Source organism: Zalophus californianus, chromosome 5, assembly GCF_009762305.2.
Source record: "Zalophus californianus isolate mZalCal1 chromosome 5, mZalCal1.pri.v2, whole genome shotgun sequence".
Classification (NCBI taxonomy): domain Eukaryota; kingdom Metazoa; phylum Chordata; class Mammalia; order Carnivora; family Otariidae; genus Zalophus; species Zalophus californianus.
Window position 1 is genome coordinate 23,443,413 of NC_045599.1, and position 17,439 is coordinate 23,460,851.

Here is a 17,439-nt window from a genome sequence, read left to right on the forward strand (position 1 = left end):
TATTAATCTAAATGTAAATGTTAAACTATAAAAGCCTGGAAGGAAACATAAGAGAAGATCTTTGTGACCTTGAATTAGGTAAAGAGTTTTTAGATATAATAACACAAGCATGATCCATTCAAGGAAAAATTGGTGAACTGGATTTCATCGATATTAAACAACAAAACCAAAAACACGTTTGTTCTGTTAAGAAATTAAAATACAAGTTATGGACCAGGAGAAAATATAACTGACCCTTGAACGACATGGGTTTGAACTGCATAGGTCCATTTATGTGTGGATATTTTTTGATAAATACAGTACAGTACTGTAAATGTACTTTACCTTTCTTGTGATTTTCTTAATAACCTGTTCTTTTCTCTAGCTTGTTTTATTGTAAGTATACAGTACATAATATATATAACATACAAAATAGGTGTCAGTTAATCAGTAAGCCTCCTCCTGATTAACAATAAGTTGGCTTTTAGTAGTAGTTAAGTTCTGGGGGAGTCAAAAGTTTTATGTGGATTTTTTTTTAATGATTTTATTTGTTTATTTGAGAGAGAGAGAGAGAGAGAGAGCGAGCACTCATGAGCCGGGGGAGGGGCACAGGGAGAGAATCTTCAAGCAGACTCCCTGCTGAATGCAGAGTCCGACATGGGGCTTAATCCCAGGACTCACAAGATCACAACCTGAGAAGAAACCAAGATTCAGACGCTTAACCTACTGATCCCCTAAAAGTTATTTGTGGATTTTTGGCTGTGTGTGTGTGTGTTGGGGGGCTCAGCACCTCTACCCGTTGCATTCTCAAGGGGCAACCATTGTCATAAATCACATATCCAGACACAAGGACTTATATACAGAATATATAAAGAACTCTCAAAGCTCAACACTAAGAAAACAAACAATTTAAAAATGTGCAAGACTTGATGTGATATTTCACAAGAAGAATATATAGATGGCAAATAAACACTGCACAGATGTCATCGTCACTTGTCATGACAGATATGCAAATTAAGTCCACAAGGAGATATCACTATACCTATTTGATGACTAAAATTTGAAATACACTATCAAGTGCTGTGGATAATGTGGATCAACTTTAATCCTCAAACATTGCTGCTGGAAGTACAAAATTTTATAACCCCTTGGGAAAACAATCTGGCAATTTCATATAAAGATATACATAACTTACCATATGGCCCAGCAATCCAATTTCTGGGTTTTTACTTCAGAAAAACAAAAACTTATCTTCATACAAAACCTATTCATGAATGTTGTTACTTACTTTGTTCACAATTGGGAAAAACTGGAAGCAATTCAATGGCCTTCAAGAGGTGAATGGTTTAAACAATCTGTAGTAATTTGAGGACTGTCAAAGCATTATGCTCAGTCAAAGCAGCTGGTCTCCTAAGATCACCTGCCTTATGAATCCACTTACATGACATTGTCTAAAAGACAACCCTGTAATGATGATCAGATCAGTGATCCAGTGGTCACTCCTATTTTAAAAATGGGCAAGTTTTTTGAAAAACTATAAAGGGAAGTCACAAAACAGTTTTGGGGAGTGATGGACCTTTTTTGGCTCCTGATGGTGATGGTGGTTCAATGGATCAGTGTGAGTGTTAAAATTCATAGAACTGTTAAATAAAAAGTACATGTTACTGTAAATGAATTTAAAAATTAAAACAAAAAGAGAAAGAAATTATGTGATCGTTAGATTTGCTTTTGGCATTCCAGCCAGGGATTTCCCAAAGGTTTCGGCAGGTTGTATCTTGCACAGATTACCTATCTGTAGGGCCTAAGGAACAGAAGAGACGGAAATCCCACCCAGACTCCACCTACCACACACCTTTGCTCAATCACTGGGAAACCTTTTAAAAACCTCATCTCCCCACTGTGCCCCTTTTAAATTCACACTAATGCATTCTTCTGAGGCCCTGCTGAAGAGCTGATAATTTTTGCAGACTTCAGTGAGTGTGTTCAAATGTATTGTTTTAGAATTTCCAAATGGAAGTCTGCTGCTTTGTTTTCCTTTCTTTCCTTTATCCCTGTTCAAATTCTACCCATTTTTCAGAACCCTGACTAACTTCCACTTTTGGACTTAGACTCTCTGACTCTACCAGGCATGCTTTTGGAGGAATTCAATATACCTTGCATTCTGTTCATCTCCTCTCCCCCTGATCTCTTTGTGATCAGGGACCTTGCTCCCTGCTTGTCTGTGTCCTCAGCACATAACACAGTAATGAGCGTCCCAGGTATTCCATCTGCGTATTTCTGAATAGAAACGAATTCCTGATAGGAAAATGACATTTTTCCTGTGGTTTACAATAAAAGCGAAGCTGAACTTATCTCGTTTAGCTCTTGGCTGCTGGTGTATTTCTTATTAGGCTCTGGCCAGAACATAAATCAGACACTTTATATTTCTAGTTTGGCACGGCATGTTGCAGGGATAAGTCTTGGATACATAATTCTTAAGGAATTATTATGGAAAGTGATTGTTCATAAGATACTTTCCTTCTCAAGATCCTTTACTGTTAAAGCTTCATTTGGTTATAGGATTTTGTTTATATTAGAAAATATTTTAATGGTACTGTTAAACACTATATAAATACTAAAATATGCTGCATATATCCTTGAGAAACAAAACACATCTTAATTTAGAAAATATTCTGAGATCTTCCTTGTAGTTTTTTTTTTAATATTTTATTTATTTGAGAGAGAGAATGAGATAGAGAGAGTACAGGAGGGGGGGAGGGTCAGAGGGAGAAGCAGACTCCCTGCTCATCAGAGAGCCCGAGGCGGGATTCGATCCCAGGACTCCAGGATCATAACCTGAGCCGAAGGCAGTTGCTTAACCAACTGAGCCACCCAGGAGCCCTTCCTTATAGTTTTTTAAGAGTTGTTCTTATTATGAGGTCTACAAGTGCAACTTTGTATTCACCACACACTTACAAGTTGTTGTCAGTGTGGGAGAATACTTAAGAATCTACCACATGCCATGGGTTTTTAAATACATCACCTCCTTTAACCTTTCAAAACCTCTGTGTCATAAGGGATTGTTAAGCTCATTTTACAGGTAAGAAAGTTTAATATTTAATGGTTACCATGTTTCACATAAGCCAACATAGGCTTGAAATATTTTATCTACATTAGTTAGCATTCCTAAGCCAAACGGTTAATTTTCCAGTTTTACTGTTAAGAAAACTGAGGCTCAGAAAAAAAAAAGTAACTTTCCTATGGTCACACAGCTAAAAATCAAGCCTGGGACTCAAGCCCTAGAATATTTGACACAAGAGCATATATTCTTAAAGCTTTATTCTCTGCATTTTGCCTTCACTATACTTTATGCAGGAAACGGGTCATGAAAAATTTGTTGTTGAATTCCAATCGGGATTTTAGAAAACATCAAATCATTTTTGAGAAGGTTTTTAACCAGTTTACTATTAACTCCCTCAGTGTATAGACCTTAAAAAAGCGGAGATTTTTTTTTTAATTTTAATTACTTATTTTTAAAGATTTCATGTATTTATTCGACACAGAGAGAGACACAGAGAGAGAGGAAACACAAGCAGGGGGAGGGGGAGAGGGAGAAGCAGGCCCCCCACAGAGCAGGGAGCTGGATGTGGGGCTCGATCCCAGGAACCTGGATCATGACCTGAGCCGAAGGCAGACGCTTAATGACTGAGCCACCCAGGTGCCCTAAAAAAGCTGAGATCTTAAAAACGCATCTAAAGTTGGAATGCTTGTCCTTAATTAAATGTGTTTTATATAACAAATTATGTCAAATCTCTGTATTAAACTTAATATTTTAAATTTTAGTAGTTGAGATTTAAGAATATTAGATACTTGTAATTGTAATTATATTGTAATTATATTCTTCAGATTTTTCCAGTTTATAGAATTTTTTCTTTTCTTTACTTGAATAAAAGCCACTGATCATACTGAGTAGAAAGCAAGTTATAAAAAGCAGCAATATGATTAAAAATTGGCATGATGAAAAAAGAATGTTGTATCACACTGTTTTGAAGTTTGAGTTGGTTTATAGTTATAAATGCATGCTGTCAGTGTTTTTACTAGTATTCTAAAAAAACAATTTATAGAACTTTTTAGTAGCATGATATTTTTAGTTTTAATTGTCCCTGTTTAATGCCTTCAGGATATGATTACGTTATAACATTATAAAAATGCGTTAGCCAAAATTCCTGATTTATACCCAATCAGAACACTTTTAAATTTTTCCAGCTGTATCCTTCAACTTACTTCACAAAAGTCTTTAACTGTGATTCATCTTACCTATTTTTTAAAGTCATGACAGTTTTTTAATATCCAAGGCAGATGAAATCATTAAGCCTAGTTTGTTTTTATTTTTGTTTTGCTTTTGTGGCCAAAGTCCTACAGAAAGCCTAAGAACTCTGATTTATCATTTTTAAATTAACTTAGCAATGTGAATACCAATTTTAATCCATGTTTGTGGTAGACTGCACAGTAAATTTCTCATTTCTGATTTATAAGCGTTAGATGTATAATCTACCACATATGGCTTTATCATTGTGCCACAAGCATTATATTTTCAGAGTTGCACTGAAATCTAAACTAAGATTTTTAGCTGGTATATGTTATTAATGATGTAGTAAAGATATACCCAAACTACAGTAAGGTACAGTGGAGTCTGGCTTAATTTAAAGTCCCTAAGGATTTGAGAGTTTAACTTCTGAAACCATCCAATAACTTGCCCTTAAATTTTCTGAAGGAGAGAAGTGAATGTGAAGTAGAAAAAATCTAGAATACAATAGCAGGAGCACAAAACCACCCTGCGGACATAAATTTTCCTAATTGTTCTTCCTTTCATACAAAAGCAGTCTTTTTCATTATCTTAATGTAGGGAGGAGGTGGGTCTGCTTGGTGGGAAAGTTTATTATAAAGATTAAGGACATGTGAAAACAAGCAATGAGTAAACCTCTTTTGGAACTTGTCCATGACCATGACATTCTCCCCAGCTCTCAAAAGAGCAGAATTTAGGAATTGGCCACCTCTGCCTACCCTGCATACCACTCCCCCTCTCTGGACTCTTTCACTATTTATGATGAACATTTACTTGAACCATCTTTCACCTTCTTTTTCCTTTATCATGTTAATATTTCATATAAAGCTTGCCAGAGAATTAGACATGGTATCCATATGCTGTCTAGTCCAGTACTTCACTGATTTTAGATACCTCCAATCACACCTTAGGATAATAAAATAAAAGGAGTGATTATTGACTGTTTAATTTATCTTTAACAACCAATTAAAAACACATACACACTTTTTTAACATGTACATTCTCTAGTTAATTTTGCCGCAATACACATTATAAGGTCAAAGATAATAATAAATTAGGAAAAGAAAATGTTGCATCTAGCTTCCTACAGAGCTCTCTGAGATGTTGGGTATCTACATCTTTGCAGTGAATTCCTTTGTCTACATGCTGGACTTGGCCTTCAAATGCATTTGGTGGGTTCAACTCAAGAATAATGGTTTGGTTAGGGTACTGTAACTCCTGTTCAACTCTCTCCACCCCTCTATGTTCCCACCCTCCCCAGTCCGTACCTGTCCAGGTCTTAGTGCTGCTGAAGGTGCTCCCAGATCTCAGTCATGTCATCCATGGGTCCCCCAAGGTTAAACTGCCCACCTCTCCTGCCTCCTTGGCAAGAGAGTCAAAGTAGTCTCAGACATGACAGCCCAGCCCTTCTTTTCACCTATTCACCCAGTGTTTTCATTAATTTCCTACTTGAGTCATCCTATATCAGCCTGGAGTTTCCCAATGTGCTATCCTCCAGAGTTCCAAAGGTTACCTACCACTAGTCCTATCCCTTTGCACCTGCCCTCAGAGCAAAGCCTGTAGATGACTAAGAAGACATGACCTGGGTGGAAATACAATACTTGATCTTAGCCAAAAGGCCAAGAAGCGATTGACCTGGGTGGAAAAAGAGAAATGTACGTTAATACACCTCAAAATGTATTATCATGGTCCTATACAATGTGTAGTGTACATAGTACTATACAGTTCTACACGTTGGGAATGAACAAATTGACTTCTCAGTACTTTCCTGCCCTTGTGGTGCTTACATTCTAATGAAGAGAATGGCCAATATCTAATGGCCAATATCCAAATAATTAAATTAATTGGTACATTAAAAGATAAACCCCTCAGGAAAAAAAGTAGTAGATGTTAAGTAAGAGATAATCTGGGAGTTCCAAGGTGAGGAAAAGGGTATTTGTAATTTAAATTTGGTGATCAAGAAGATCTGGAGAGAGGATCTAAGGAGGGAATGTTCCCAGAGGGAAAAGCCAGTGAAGAGGTCTTGAGATGGAAATGACAAGAAAAGAGAAAAGAAAAGGAAAAACAAAAACCAAAAAACCAAAGTAGCTGGAGTAGAATGAATACATGGGATTATAATAGAAAATTCTAGATTTTGTATTTCTTTTGACAGCTTTGGCAAATTGTAAGGTTTATTGGCATACATTTATATATATTACCTTGATGTCTTTAGGATTGTAGAGACATTTCCTTATTCTTTGTTGATGTTGGTAATTTGCATTTGTCTCTCTTTTTTTCTAATTCTTGATTGGTTTACTAGGGAATTACCAGTTTTGTCAATTTTCTTTTACATTTGTTTTATAGTTCATTGGTTTTGCTCTTTATTATTTCTTTACTTTTCTTTTCGTAAGCTTTGATGCTCTCTTGTCTTCCAGCTCCTGTAAGGAATTTTAATCATTGATTTTCAGTCTCTTATATTTTTTATAAAACCCTGAGCACTGTCATTTCAGGCCACACATTTTTAATGTGTTCTATTTTTACTGTAACTATGTTTAACATATTTTCTAATTTTCATTATAATTGCTTTCACTTGTGGACTATTTAGAAGTGTATCATCTCATGTCTGGTTAACTTTTTCATTCTTGATTTCCAAATTATTTCCATTGTGGCCAATGAACATACTTTGGATTATTTCCACTTTTGAAATTTGTGGAGATATTTTTGCTACTCAGTATCTGGTCAAGTTTTATAAATGTACCATAACCACTTAAAAAGAATGAATTTTGTTGTTGGATGTGATGTTCTATTACATCAATTAAGACAGATTTGCTAATATTTTGTTCAGAACTCTTATGTCTTGAGTGAAGTTTTTAATAGTTGTTTTATCAGCTATTAAGAGACTTAATTAAGTCTCCCAGTTGCACTGTGGATTTGTTTTTCTCTCTTAATTTGGTTCATTTTTACTATTTATATTTTGAGGCTTAGTTATTGAGTAAATACAGATATAGAATTGTATGTCTTCTTGTTGGAGTCACCCTTTTATCATAAAAAAATCCTTCTTTATCTCTCTAGATGCTTGTCACTTAAATTCAATTTGTCTAATTTTGTATATTTGCAATATTTAAATTGCCACCCTTTCTCTATTTTGGTTGATGCTTGCATATTGTATTGTTCTCTATTCTTTTACTTCTAACTTATTTATGTTCTTATACTTAAGCTGTATCTCTTATAAGCATAATGCAGTTAGGGTTTATTTTTTTAATTCAGTCTTAAAATCTTAGTTTGGACTTAGCATAGTCTTTATTTTTCATTCATTCGTTCCAACTCTATCAAGCTAAAGTTGACGGATAAGAGTTGTATAAGTGTAAGGTAGACAATGATGTTTTAATATACCTCTGCACTGTATAATGATTATTACAATCAAATTAATTCACACAACTCTCACCTTACAGAATTTAAATACCCATTCAATTTGGCAGTCACAGTTCTCATGGCATAGTCTTTTTTATTTAATGAAATTCCTGGTATGAAATGCTATCTTTCTATATTTGTTTTATATTTGCCTTTAGGTCATGTTTCTCTTATTTTCTTCCTTCCCTGCCTTTAAAAATAGGTAAATCCAATATTTGTATACCATTTTCAATCTATGTAATTATAATTTTTAGTTATATATTATTTTACTGTGTTGCAATATACCTTGTATATTCTGACATGTATCATTTTCCCACTGATTATTGCTAGAACTCTTGAGCACTTGAACTATGTGTTGTTGCTTTTACTTCAGTTCTCACTATTTTAAAGTTTGGAAGACATTAAAATTGGTGTTTTGTGTATTCAATATTAATTTATGGTTACTCATACATTTAATCTTTCTGGTGTCCTTTATTTCCTCCTCTTTATTTTCATGTTTTAGTCTGGAATTTTTCCTTCTGTTTGAAGAAATTTAACATTTCTTTACACCAGTACTTTGATTTAGAGTGTCATGGAGAAATGGTTTTTTTCTCTGATTTACAAAAAGATTCATTTGGGTTGCGGTGGCCCAGTGAATGTGGATCTCAAGCTCCCCACCTTTATGTTAAAAATGTGTTTATTTCATCATCATTTTCTCTGTAGTTTTTGTATCAGTGGCCACCTTCTCACAGTGAGCCATTTCTTTACTTGGTTTGTCATTTTTATTTGTGAGTTCATCTTCAGTAGAACTTTTTTTCCTGTGGGAACTCTATGCTTGCTGAAATGATAAAGTGTCTCATTATAGTGATCCTTCATTTGTTTTTACTGAACTGACAAGGATTTTTCCAATCCTTGTATGATCCCCAAATTGTATGATCAATTTGTACATTGTATTTATGGCTTCATATTCCTGTGGCTTCATACCAATGCATGCTGGTGGTTTGGGTTTCAGTTTGTTAGTGGAGCCTTTTCTGGCATACCCTGAATTTATTTTGAGCCAGGGTTCCTTGTTGCTCTCTTGCATATGGATTTTTGAGGTTACTTTCACACATTAATAGCAATTTCAGGCTTTGTGATTTGTCGATGGATCTCAGTTCCTTACTCCTTAATTCCTGTCCCTGCAGCCATTTTGAAACCATACCCATTATTTAATAAGCCTTGTGTCTTTTCTGATACGCAGACTCTAACAACATTAACTCATATTATCACTCCAAATTTGAAAAAGAAATTTTTTAAAGATTTTATTTATTTGACAGAGAGATCAAGAGAGAGCACAAGTAGGCTAAGAGGCAGGCAGAGGGAGAGGGAGAAGTAGGCTCTCTGCTGAGCTGGGAGCCCGATGTGGGGCTGGATCCCAGGACCCTGGGGATCATGACCTGAGCTGAAGGCAGATACTTAACCGACTGAGCCACCCAGGCGCCCCCAAATTTGAAAAATTTTAGGCTTTATTCTTGCACTTGGGAATCTTTTTTCTCAAAATTAACTATACATTAAAAACTTTGTATATTAGATTTTATTTGGCCCACCTCTATGTGTTTTTCACAAAAGGACTCTGTCTACTATGTTGCAGGAACACATAAACAACGTTTTACTGTCTACAAAATATTCTGCCTTTTTGACCACAGAGATTTACTGTAGTTTTTATTAAACTGGTATTCTATTTCTTGTTGTTAGAAGTCATTTTTTTCTTAGTATTCTTAGAAACTGTACTATGAAGAATGTTATGGATTAAACATTTAAGAGAATCTGGAAGGCTGTTTTTTAAAAATACATTTATAACTCTACTGATATTAAACTCATAACTTACATAATTGTACTTTTATATTCCTAGATCATCATCTTGTCTGTTAATGGAATAGAGGCAGATAATTATCGAGCTAGTAAGGCAAGTTATTTTAAAATATGTTCAAAGCCCAATTTGAATGTAATCATGTAAATGGGTTTCATATTATGTGGGCACTATCATTAAGTAATTCTAAAAATTTTTTTCTAATTCATGGGCGAAATACATTTTGATTCTTCAAAATTACATTTTAGTTAAGGCCCCACATTAAGTTATACTTTATATTCGTCTTTGTTTCAAGGAATTTCATCTCTGCCATTCATTTCCTATACCCTTCATTGAGGATATGCTAAATACATATTGCTGCAGAGATGTACTACATGGCGTGCACATTTAAATAACTTAAGCTACACTTCTGTGAACAATAGCAACTCTCATCTCTATCTGCTTAGGCTTTTCCCTGCTCAGTCCTTTGTTCAGGCAGCCTCCCCCGACCCTCCCGCCAAACTTCCTCTGCTTTTCCCCTCATTAACCTCTCTCCACTCAGTGATACCACCAAGCTATTTCTTTCCCTAAAAGCCTTTTCTGCTTTGGTGTTTCTTTTTATTCTCCCATAATATCTTAAGTACATCTCTAGGTTTTAATGATCACATTTTCAAATGAGTATTTGTGTGGCTCATGCCCCTGAATGTATGCTCAGCATGTATTCATCTTTGTACCTTTGGTACTGGTCACCTTTTACATTACTTGTTCCATTAGGGCCTCAAGCAATAGTAGGACTTATAGGTAAATAACTTTCCTCCTAGGATACAATCCTAGGACAAATATCTTACCTAGGACTGTGCAGAATTTTGTGCCAGGAGAGACAAGATATTGAACTTAGGTAGTCTAGCTAGTGCTTAAAGACAACAGGGCTGGAGCTGGACAATTTAATTTTGTTCGGATACGTCCACCTGATCACATAAAAACTGATTTCCTGAGTAGTCCATTATTATAACATGTTTCCTGTGGGGTTTGGGGGGTCTATGATTATCTTGAAGAGGTATCAAATTACATCCTAGGATAGTATGTTTTTGTTTTCAGATGAGAAATTCTGTTGACACCTCATACATGACTTGATTCATTTTTAGGTGGGAAATTAGAGGGTTTTTTGGTATCTTTGGTGTTTGTAGAATTTTGTATATTCAAAGAGTGTTTTAAAAAGAGTCTGTATTATATGTATCTTTAAATAACAGCTGTGTTAAATCCTTTCCCCTTTAAACTCTACCCCTTATTATAATAAGAAACATGTGAGTTTTTGAAAGCAACTGAAAAGCATACGCTTTTAAACAGAATAATGCAAGTCATTTAAATTAGTCATGCTTACAATTATTCTCCATAACTTTCAAGTTAAAGAAAATCTTCCTGGTGTGCCAAATGTAAGACAATGAAATTCAAATTTATCAGAGTCTTAGTTAAAGACTCTGACTTTACACATAAGTAAAAAAAGAATAGGAGGAGAGAGTCATTTTGTTTGTTAAACTGCTTCCTGGTCTATAAGAGATTCTGTTAATTACTATTTAAATTTCATGGACATGATTATCATATTTATGTCTTTAATCTTCTCATTATAAAAGTATTATAAACACTTAAATGAATTTGGAATATTGGAAAAGAGGAAGAAAAATTACTATCTCTCTGCATGATACAATTGCTATTAAAAAATTATCCGTAATTATATAGTTTTTTGTTTTAAGTAAGTTCTATGTCCAGTGTGGGGCTTGCACTCACAACCCTGAGATACAGTCACATTCTCTACCGACTGAGCCAGCCAGATGCCCCCATTTTTATGTAGTCTCTTTGTTCTCCTGTGAAAATGTGATGGTATGGATTTTTTTAATACTTAGGTGTAATCATACCTCTATGCCAATATGTACTCATTTTTAAATTACATTTTATTGTATATAAATTTATGTTTTATGGTATAAAATATGTCTTTTACACCACAAATTATAATTTTTATCAGCAAATTTCTTTCATGACTACACAGTAGTCATTGATTTCCCATAGCTTGGTGAGGAATCTAGGGCCCCCAGAGAGATTACTCTTCATTCTTTCTCTTCCCCTATCCCACAAGGTTGGTGCTAGGAAAATGTCAAAGTTCTATGCCTCTTGCATCCTCTTGCTTCCTGCTGTTGCTTCTAAGTCAAAATCTCTCATCCTCATATAAAAACTCCTCATTTGGAGCTAAAGCTCTTCAGCTTTACCATCTTAACTGTCTCTGTCAACATGATAGGTTGTTCTCCTTGATCCTCACCCACGTTTCACATGGATGTTGCCCACCTTCCCCCCCTTCCTGAGTTCACTGTGATCATGTGCAATTTCAAGTTCATATAATCAGTCCAACCAATACTACTTAATAATTCTTTGACCTTGATCTGGATGAAGTCTCACTTTCTCTGCTATCCTGGCAATACCTAATCGTGAACATTAAGTACTCCCCTAGCTCTCTTTCCCATTTCTCTCACTATTCCAGTTTGTTTCTTTTTCAAAAAATACTAACTCCCATCTACATTTGACCCACACCTCACCTAACATTGTATCCTCTTTCACTTGACATACAAGAATATCAGAAAGTAATTTCTTTAACTTAACAAATGGTATCCATGAAAGCCTTCCAGCGGGGTGCCTGTGTGGCACAGTTGGCTAAGCAAGACTGACTCTGGGTTTCAGCTCAGGTCATGATCTCAGGGTCTTGAGATCAAGCTGTGCATCAGGCTCTGTGCTGAGCAGGGAGTTTCCTTGAGATTATCTCTCTCTCTCAAATAAATAAATCTTTAAAAAAAAAAAGGTATCCTAGTCAGTGTAGTAAGGTACAGAACAGTATGGAAAAAATATACCAATATAGAATGGAAAGAATAATATAGAAGAGGTAAGAATTAAGAAACAGGTGATAATACTGTTTTTGGTGGGAACAATATATTTGAAAGGGGTACAGGAGAAGAAATGTAAACCTTATTAAAGTGACTAAATTTGATATGCACCGGTCCATACAGCAAAGACACATAACATGATGACAACCGCATTAGCTGACTTTTAATCTGCATATGGTGATAAGATTATTGTAGTTGTGAAATACAGGTGCATCCTAAGGGAAATTTGTACCAAATAATGATCTTTGACAGGGTAATTATAGTTGAACTTAATTTAGTATTTTTGTATTTTGTATTTATTCTCATTATATACTTTTTAAATTTTTCAAATGTGCAAGAGAATTATTAAGAGAAGGTACTTTTGGTTCACTCTCCTTCACTCCTCCTTCCTTCCATCTTTCTTTCCTTCCTTCTTCCTTTCAACTATAACACAAGTTCAGTCACTCTCATATCTTTGTTTTCCATATTTTGTTGCATTAATAAGTGAATGACTTAGCTCTCTGAAAATTCACATTATGGTAAGAATCTCTTGAAGTTTTTATTTGATTTGTTATTTAATGGACTAGATAACAAATACGTTTTCCTCCTCCTCTTTTACTCCCTTTCGTAACCGCTCTTTGTTTACCCCTACCTTCGTCTTTCCTTCCCACCATATCTTGATTTAACCCCGGAGTAATTCCATTTGTGTTAATCAGCTAAATGAAGTAGTCGGCCTTATCACCTGTCTATTCATCCGTCCATCCATTCATAAGGAAGTAATTTCGTTTACTTGTAGATTTTATATTTCAATAAAATATTTCTACGTATATAGATAAAATAACATCTTTACATATTTCATCTCTTGGCCATTTCTTCCTATAGTTATGTTTTTAAAATAGTATGTTTACACTATATTTTGCTTGGAGAATGTATCTTCATTTTCCTGATAGGCCAATGGATACCAGGCCTTGAGAGTAGTAGTTGAAGATTTCAGATGTTCCATTTTCAATCCTCGAACAAGGCCTCTGTTCAAACCTGTGTGCTTCAGTCTCGAGTCTCTATGGGGTTCTACCATAGTAATAAAATCCTTCTCCCCTGTCATTTGGGCTGTGGCTCCCCTAAATCATTGCATATTCTTCCATGAATCTTCTATATTTCCAAAACAAGGGCAAGGTGATTTATTTACATCTTTAAAAAATGTAATCATTTCATAACACTATTTTTTATGTTTCTGAAGAGAGAAGAAAAGTCACAAGCAGTCAGCTAACCATCTTTAACTAGGGGTCACTCTGCACTAAATTGTAACTAGCAGGAAAACAAACGTTAGTTGGAAGATGGAGTCAAAGTTCATTTCAAATCCTCATTCCATAATATTTAGTAGTCATGTGATCTTTGGCAAATCATTTCACCTTTGCAGGCCTTAATTTCTTCATATAATGAGTTTAAATGTATTTTGTAAGGATATGAGGATTATGGAACATACATATAATTCAATAAACACTAGATATTACTTTAATAACCTTTGTTTTTTGAAAATGCATTAAAATTTACATTTGGAAGGTTACAGTTCTTTGTGTTAAATGATATTTATTCAGGGATGTATCTTAATTAGTAATATAGTACATAAATCTTTGACTAAGGAATATCGATGATTTTACATATTGTCTTACCACCGATTTAAACCAAAAGATCAAATATCTTACTGCAATTGTTGTCTTAGATAATATTTCTTGATAATGATATTGATATTGATAATGATAATGATAATTTCATTATCATATACTCTGCAGTTGGACCATCTTGTTAGCAAAAAATGTTCAAAGGAAATAGTTCTCAATATTCCCAATATCACAGGTCGTTCTTATTCATATTAGTTAAAATGGTATTTTACAAAACAAAATTTCCAAAATTTTATTAACTCACAATATCAGTGTAAGTTCAAGAATGCCATACATATGTAGTTTATTTTATTTTAGGATATTTCTCTGAAACTAGGTCCTTTAGAAGAATTGAAAAATATTTAACTTAATCATTGCTTTTTGATTTACATTTTCAAAGTCGTGTCCATTCATTTATCTTACATGACAATGACAAGTGGTATTTGTAGAATATATTCTTAGAGCATGCGTTTTGAGAGTTGGATAATTGATCGAATAATTTAATCTGAAATATGAAATTGAAAAGAATATTAAGAGTTTATTGAGTGACTTATACATACACAATTTCCCTTAAAATTCCATTTATAAGGGCTAGATATCATAGTTTAATATTGACATTATTTGAATGGAAAAACCATCATTTTTCATTTCTTCTACTGATGCCTAGCATAAATATTTACATTTGAATCTGACATATGATAATTCATGTGTATGTTTTCTAGGTATAGCTTATTTGAGTGGAATGTGTAGTGAAAAGAGAAAATGTATTATTGCTGAAGACAATGGCCTGAATCTTGCATTTACAATTGCTCATGAAATGGGTCACAAGTAAGTAAAAATTCTGGCTATGCCACATATTAGCATATAAATTTGTAATTTGAGTTATTGAATTACATTCATATATTTTGTATTTGGGGGGTTAGGGTTTTTTTTTTAAATTTAGGGAAACAAAAAGATGGCGAGTATCATCTAACTTAAAGTATCTTCACTAAATCAAAAACTAATGATGTGTACTGTATGGTGACTAACATAACATAATAAAATAAAAAATAAATAAATAATAAAAAATGAATAGAAAAAAACAAACTTAATAGCAGGAACTATAAATAAAAAAATAAAATAAAGTGTCTTCTGAACACTGTAACCATTCCTGATTCTTTGAATAAAATCTTACTACATTATTAACATTCACATTAGGACATTCATTACATGGCACATGATTCATTTCACTACACATTTCCAAATGGTATAAACATGGCAATAAATCATGACAGTACAGAGTTATTTATTATTCAAATGTTCAAAGAAAACACTTAGTACAAATAAAAATACTTCCAACCTATAATAGCATGTTTATTATTACCTGACACAGAGTAAAGAAATTAATCTGCATGGCTTGGAGTGAGGTATTTGAAAGAAACTTCATCTGATCACACAGTTACTATGTGATGAACAGTAGGTCTCAGGAACAGTTCTAAGTACTTTACATAGTTTGGTTCATTTAAAATTCAAAATGCAAGGATCTCATTTTACAGATAATGTTAAAAGCAATCATAATTAGTAATAGCAACACTTATATAGTACTTACCATGTGCCAAGACATTTCTAAGTGCTTTATATATCCTCATAACATTTTGGGGAGGTATGGCTATTAGAGTACCCATCTTACAGGGGAGAAAACTGAAGTATGGAAAAGTTACTTTGTCCTCCCAAAGTTATGAAAATAGTAAGTGTTGGAGGAAGGATTTGAACTCAGTCCATTTAAATGAAGTCATACTGTTCTGCATTTTTACATTAAGTTATCTGCTATCTCTGGGCCTTTGATCCCTCAGTAGTAAAATGGGGATAATACCTGTGTTATGAGTTTGGTCTGGGATTCAGATTATGTAAGAACAAGGACATATTTACAGGTAGTATATTATAGTAGAAATGGTGTGGAGTCAGACAGAATTTTGACTGTGGCCTTCCCTGCATGCTAGCAGTATCAGCAGTACATATGAAAAGTATTTTAATTGGACTCAGATTTAGTGGTCCTACTCAGGGAGGTGATCTTTATGGAGGCCTCTTTGGTCAAAGACATATTTAGTTTGGCTGGTAGTGTTTAAAAGTTTGAATCAGTTGCCAGCATTAAAAAGTATAAATTTGACATAAAAATTCAAATTTCCAGACCTGGCAACACTAGACCTACAGTCCCATATGGCAGCCATTCCTTGGAGCTGAGTAGCGTCTATACCCTTTAGACTGGGCCCATCTTTCCCAGCTCATCGCAGGCTGCAGCTCTATAGTATTGTAGTACCGGACCCAGCTCACTCTATTTTCATTATATGCCTGGACTCGGTAGACAACTGAGTAAATTGAGCCATGGACTTTGATTGGTATGAGAAAGCTCAAAAGAAGAATTATATAGGACATAACAGTGTTTGATTAAAATAACTTTTTATTCAAATAAACTGAAGTATAGAAGAATGATCAAGTTATAATTATATAGCTCAATGAGTTCTCAGAAATTGAGTATGACTTGTGCCCATAACTTAATCTAAGAAATAAGACATTATCAACAGTGGTGGATTTTTGATGTCACTGTTTTTAAATGTGTAAATATACTTTCATTTTCTCCCATGCAGGCTTTCAGTAGTCAGTTTGTAGTGTTCTAGAATACACAGTGTTTAGTTGTTAGTCAAAAAAGAAACAAACAAACAAAAAAGATAAATAACACTTTAAGATCATCATCCTTTAGGGAAAGTATGCCTTGCAATAACCTAATTCAGTGTTCCACTCCAGGAATGATAGGATTTAGACTCTTAATTCCAATATAATTTTCATAATTTAAAGATATTCCAGTTTAATCATATTAAGGAAAACTATGTACCTTATTTGAACAAAACATACTGAAAATAATGTTTAGAGGCAAGAAAAAGTTGGTATTAAAAAATTTTAAGACCACAAGGGCAAATTCATCATAATTACAGTTTTTAAAAGTTAAATGCTAATTTCCTAATAATATAATTTTCACTCTTTAGCTCTGTATTAACAGCATGGTATACAAGCAATTTCAGTATATTTTTATGAAACAGGCAAGTAACCTCAATAGTAGAAGGTTCACTTTATGAAGCAATCTTACTTTACTTTAGTATATGTAAAATAAATTTCTTTAATCTCTAATGAATTCTAAAATGTAGGAAAAACACAAAGGAACCTGCCACAATGCAAGTTACTTTATTAACATGCAAAGGCTTGGTCAAGAACTTCCAACTACTTAAAGAACTAAATGATATAGTTTAAGGAAAGGCCACTTGAGCTTTATGCGGTAGAAACACTGGTTTATGACCGGGAACTCAGGTTGGAATGGCTAAAATGGTAGTAAAATATTATTTT

The 17,439-nt window shown here is 34.0% G+C and overlaps 1 protein-coding gene across 1 annotated transcript in view; it reads left to right on the forward strand.

The window, feature by feature from the left end:
- ADAMTS19 (ADAM metallopeptidase with thrombospondin type 1 motif 19) overlaps positions 1–17,439 on the forward strand; it is a 252,578-nt gene that overhangs the window by 97,921 nt on the left and 137,218 nt on the right. Inside the window, 1 exon segment of the mRNA XM_027607009.2 lies at positions 14,787–14,892. Coding sequence (XP_027462810.2) covers positions 14,787–14,892 — 106 coding nt within the window.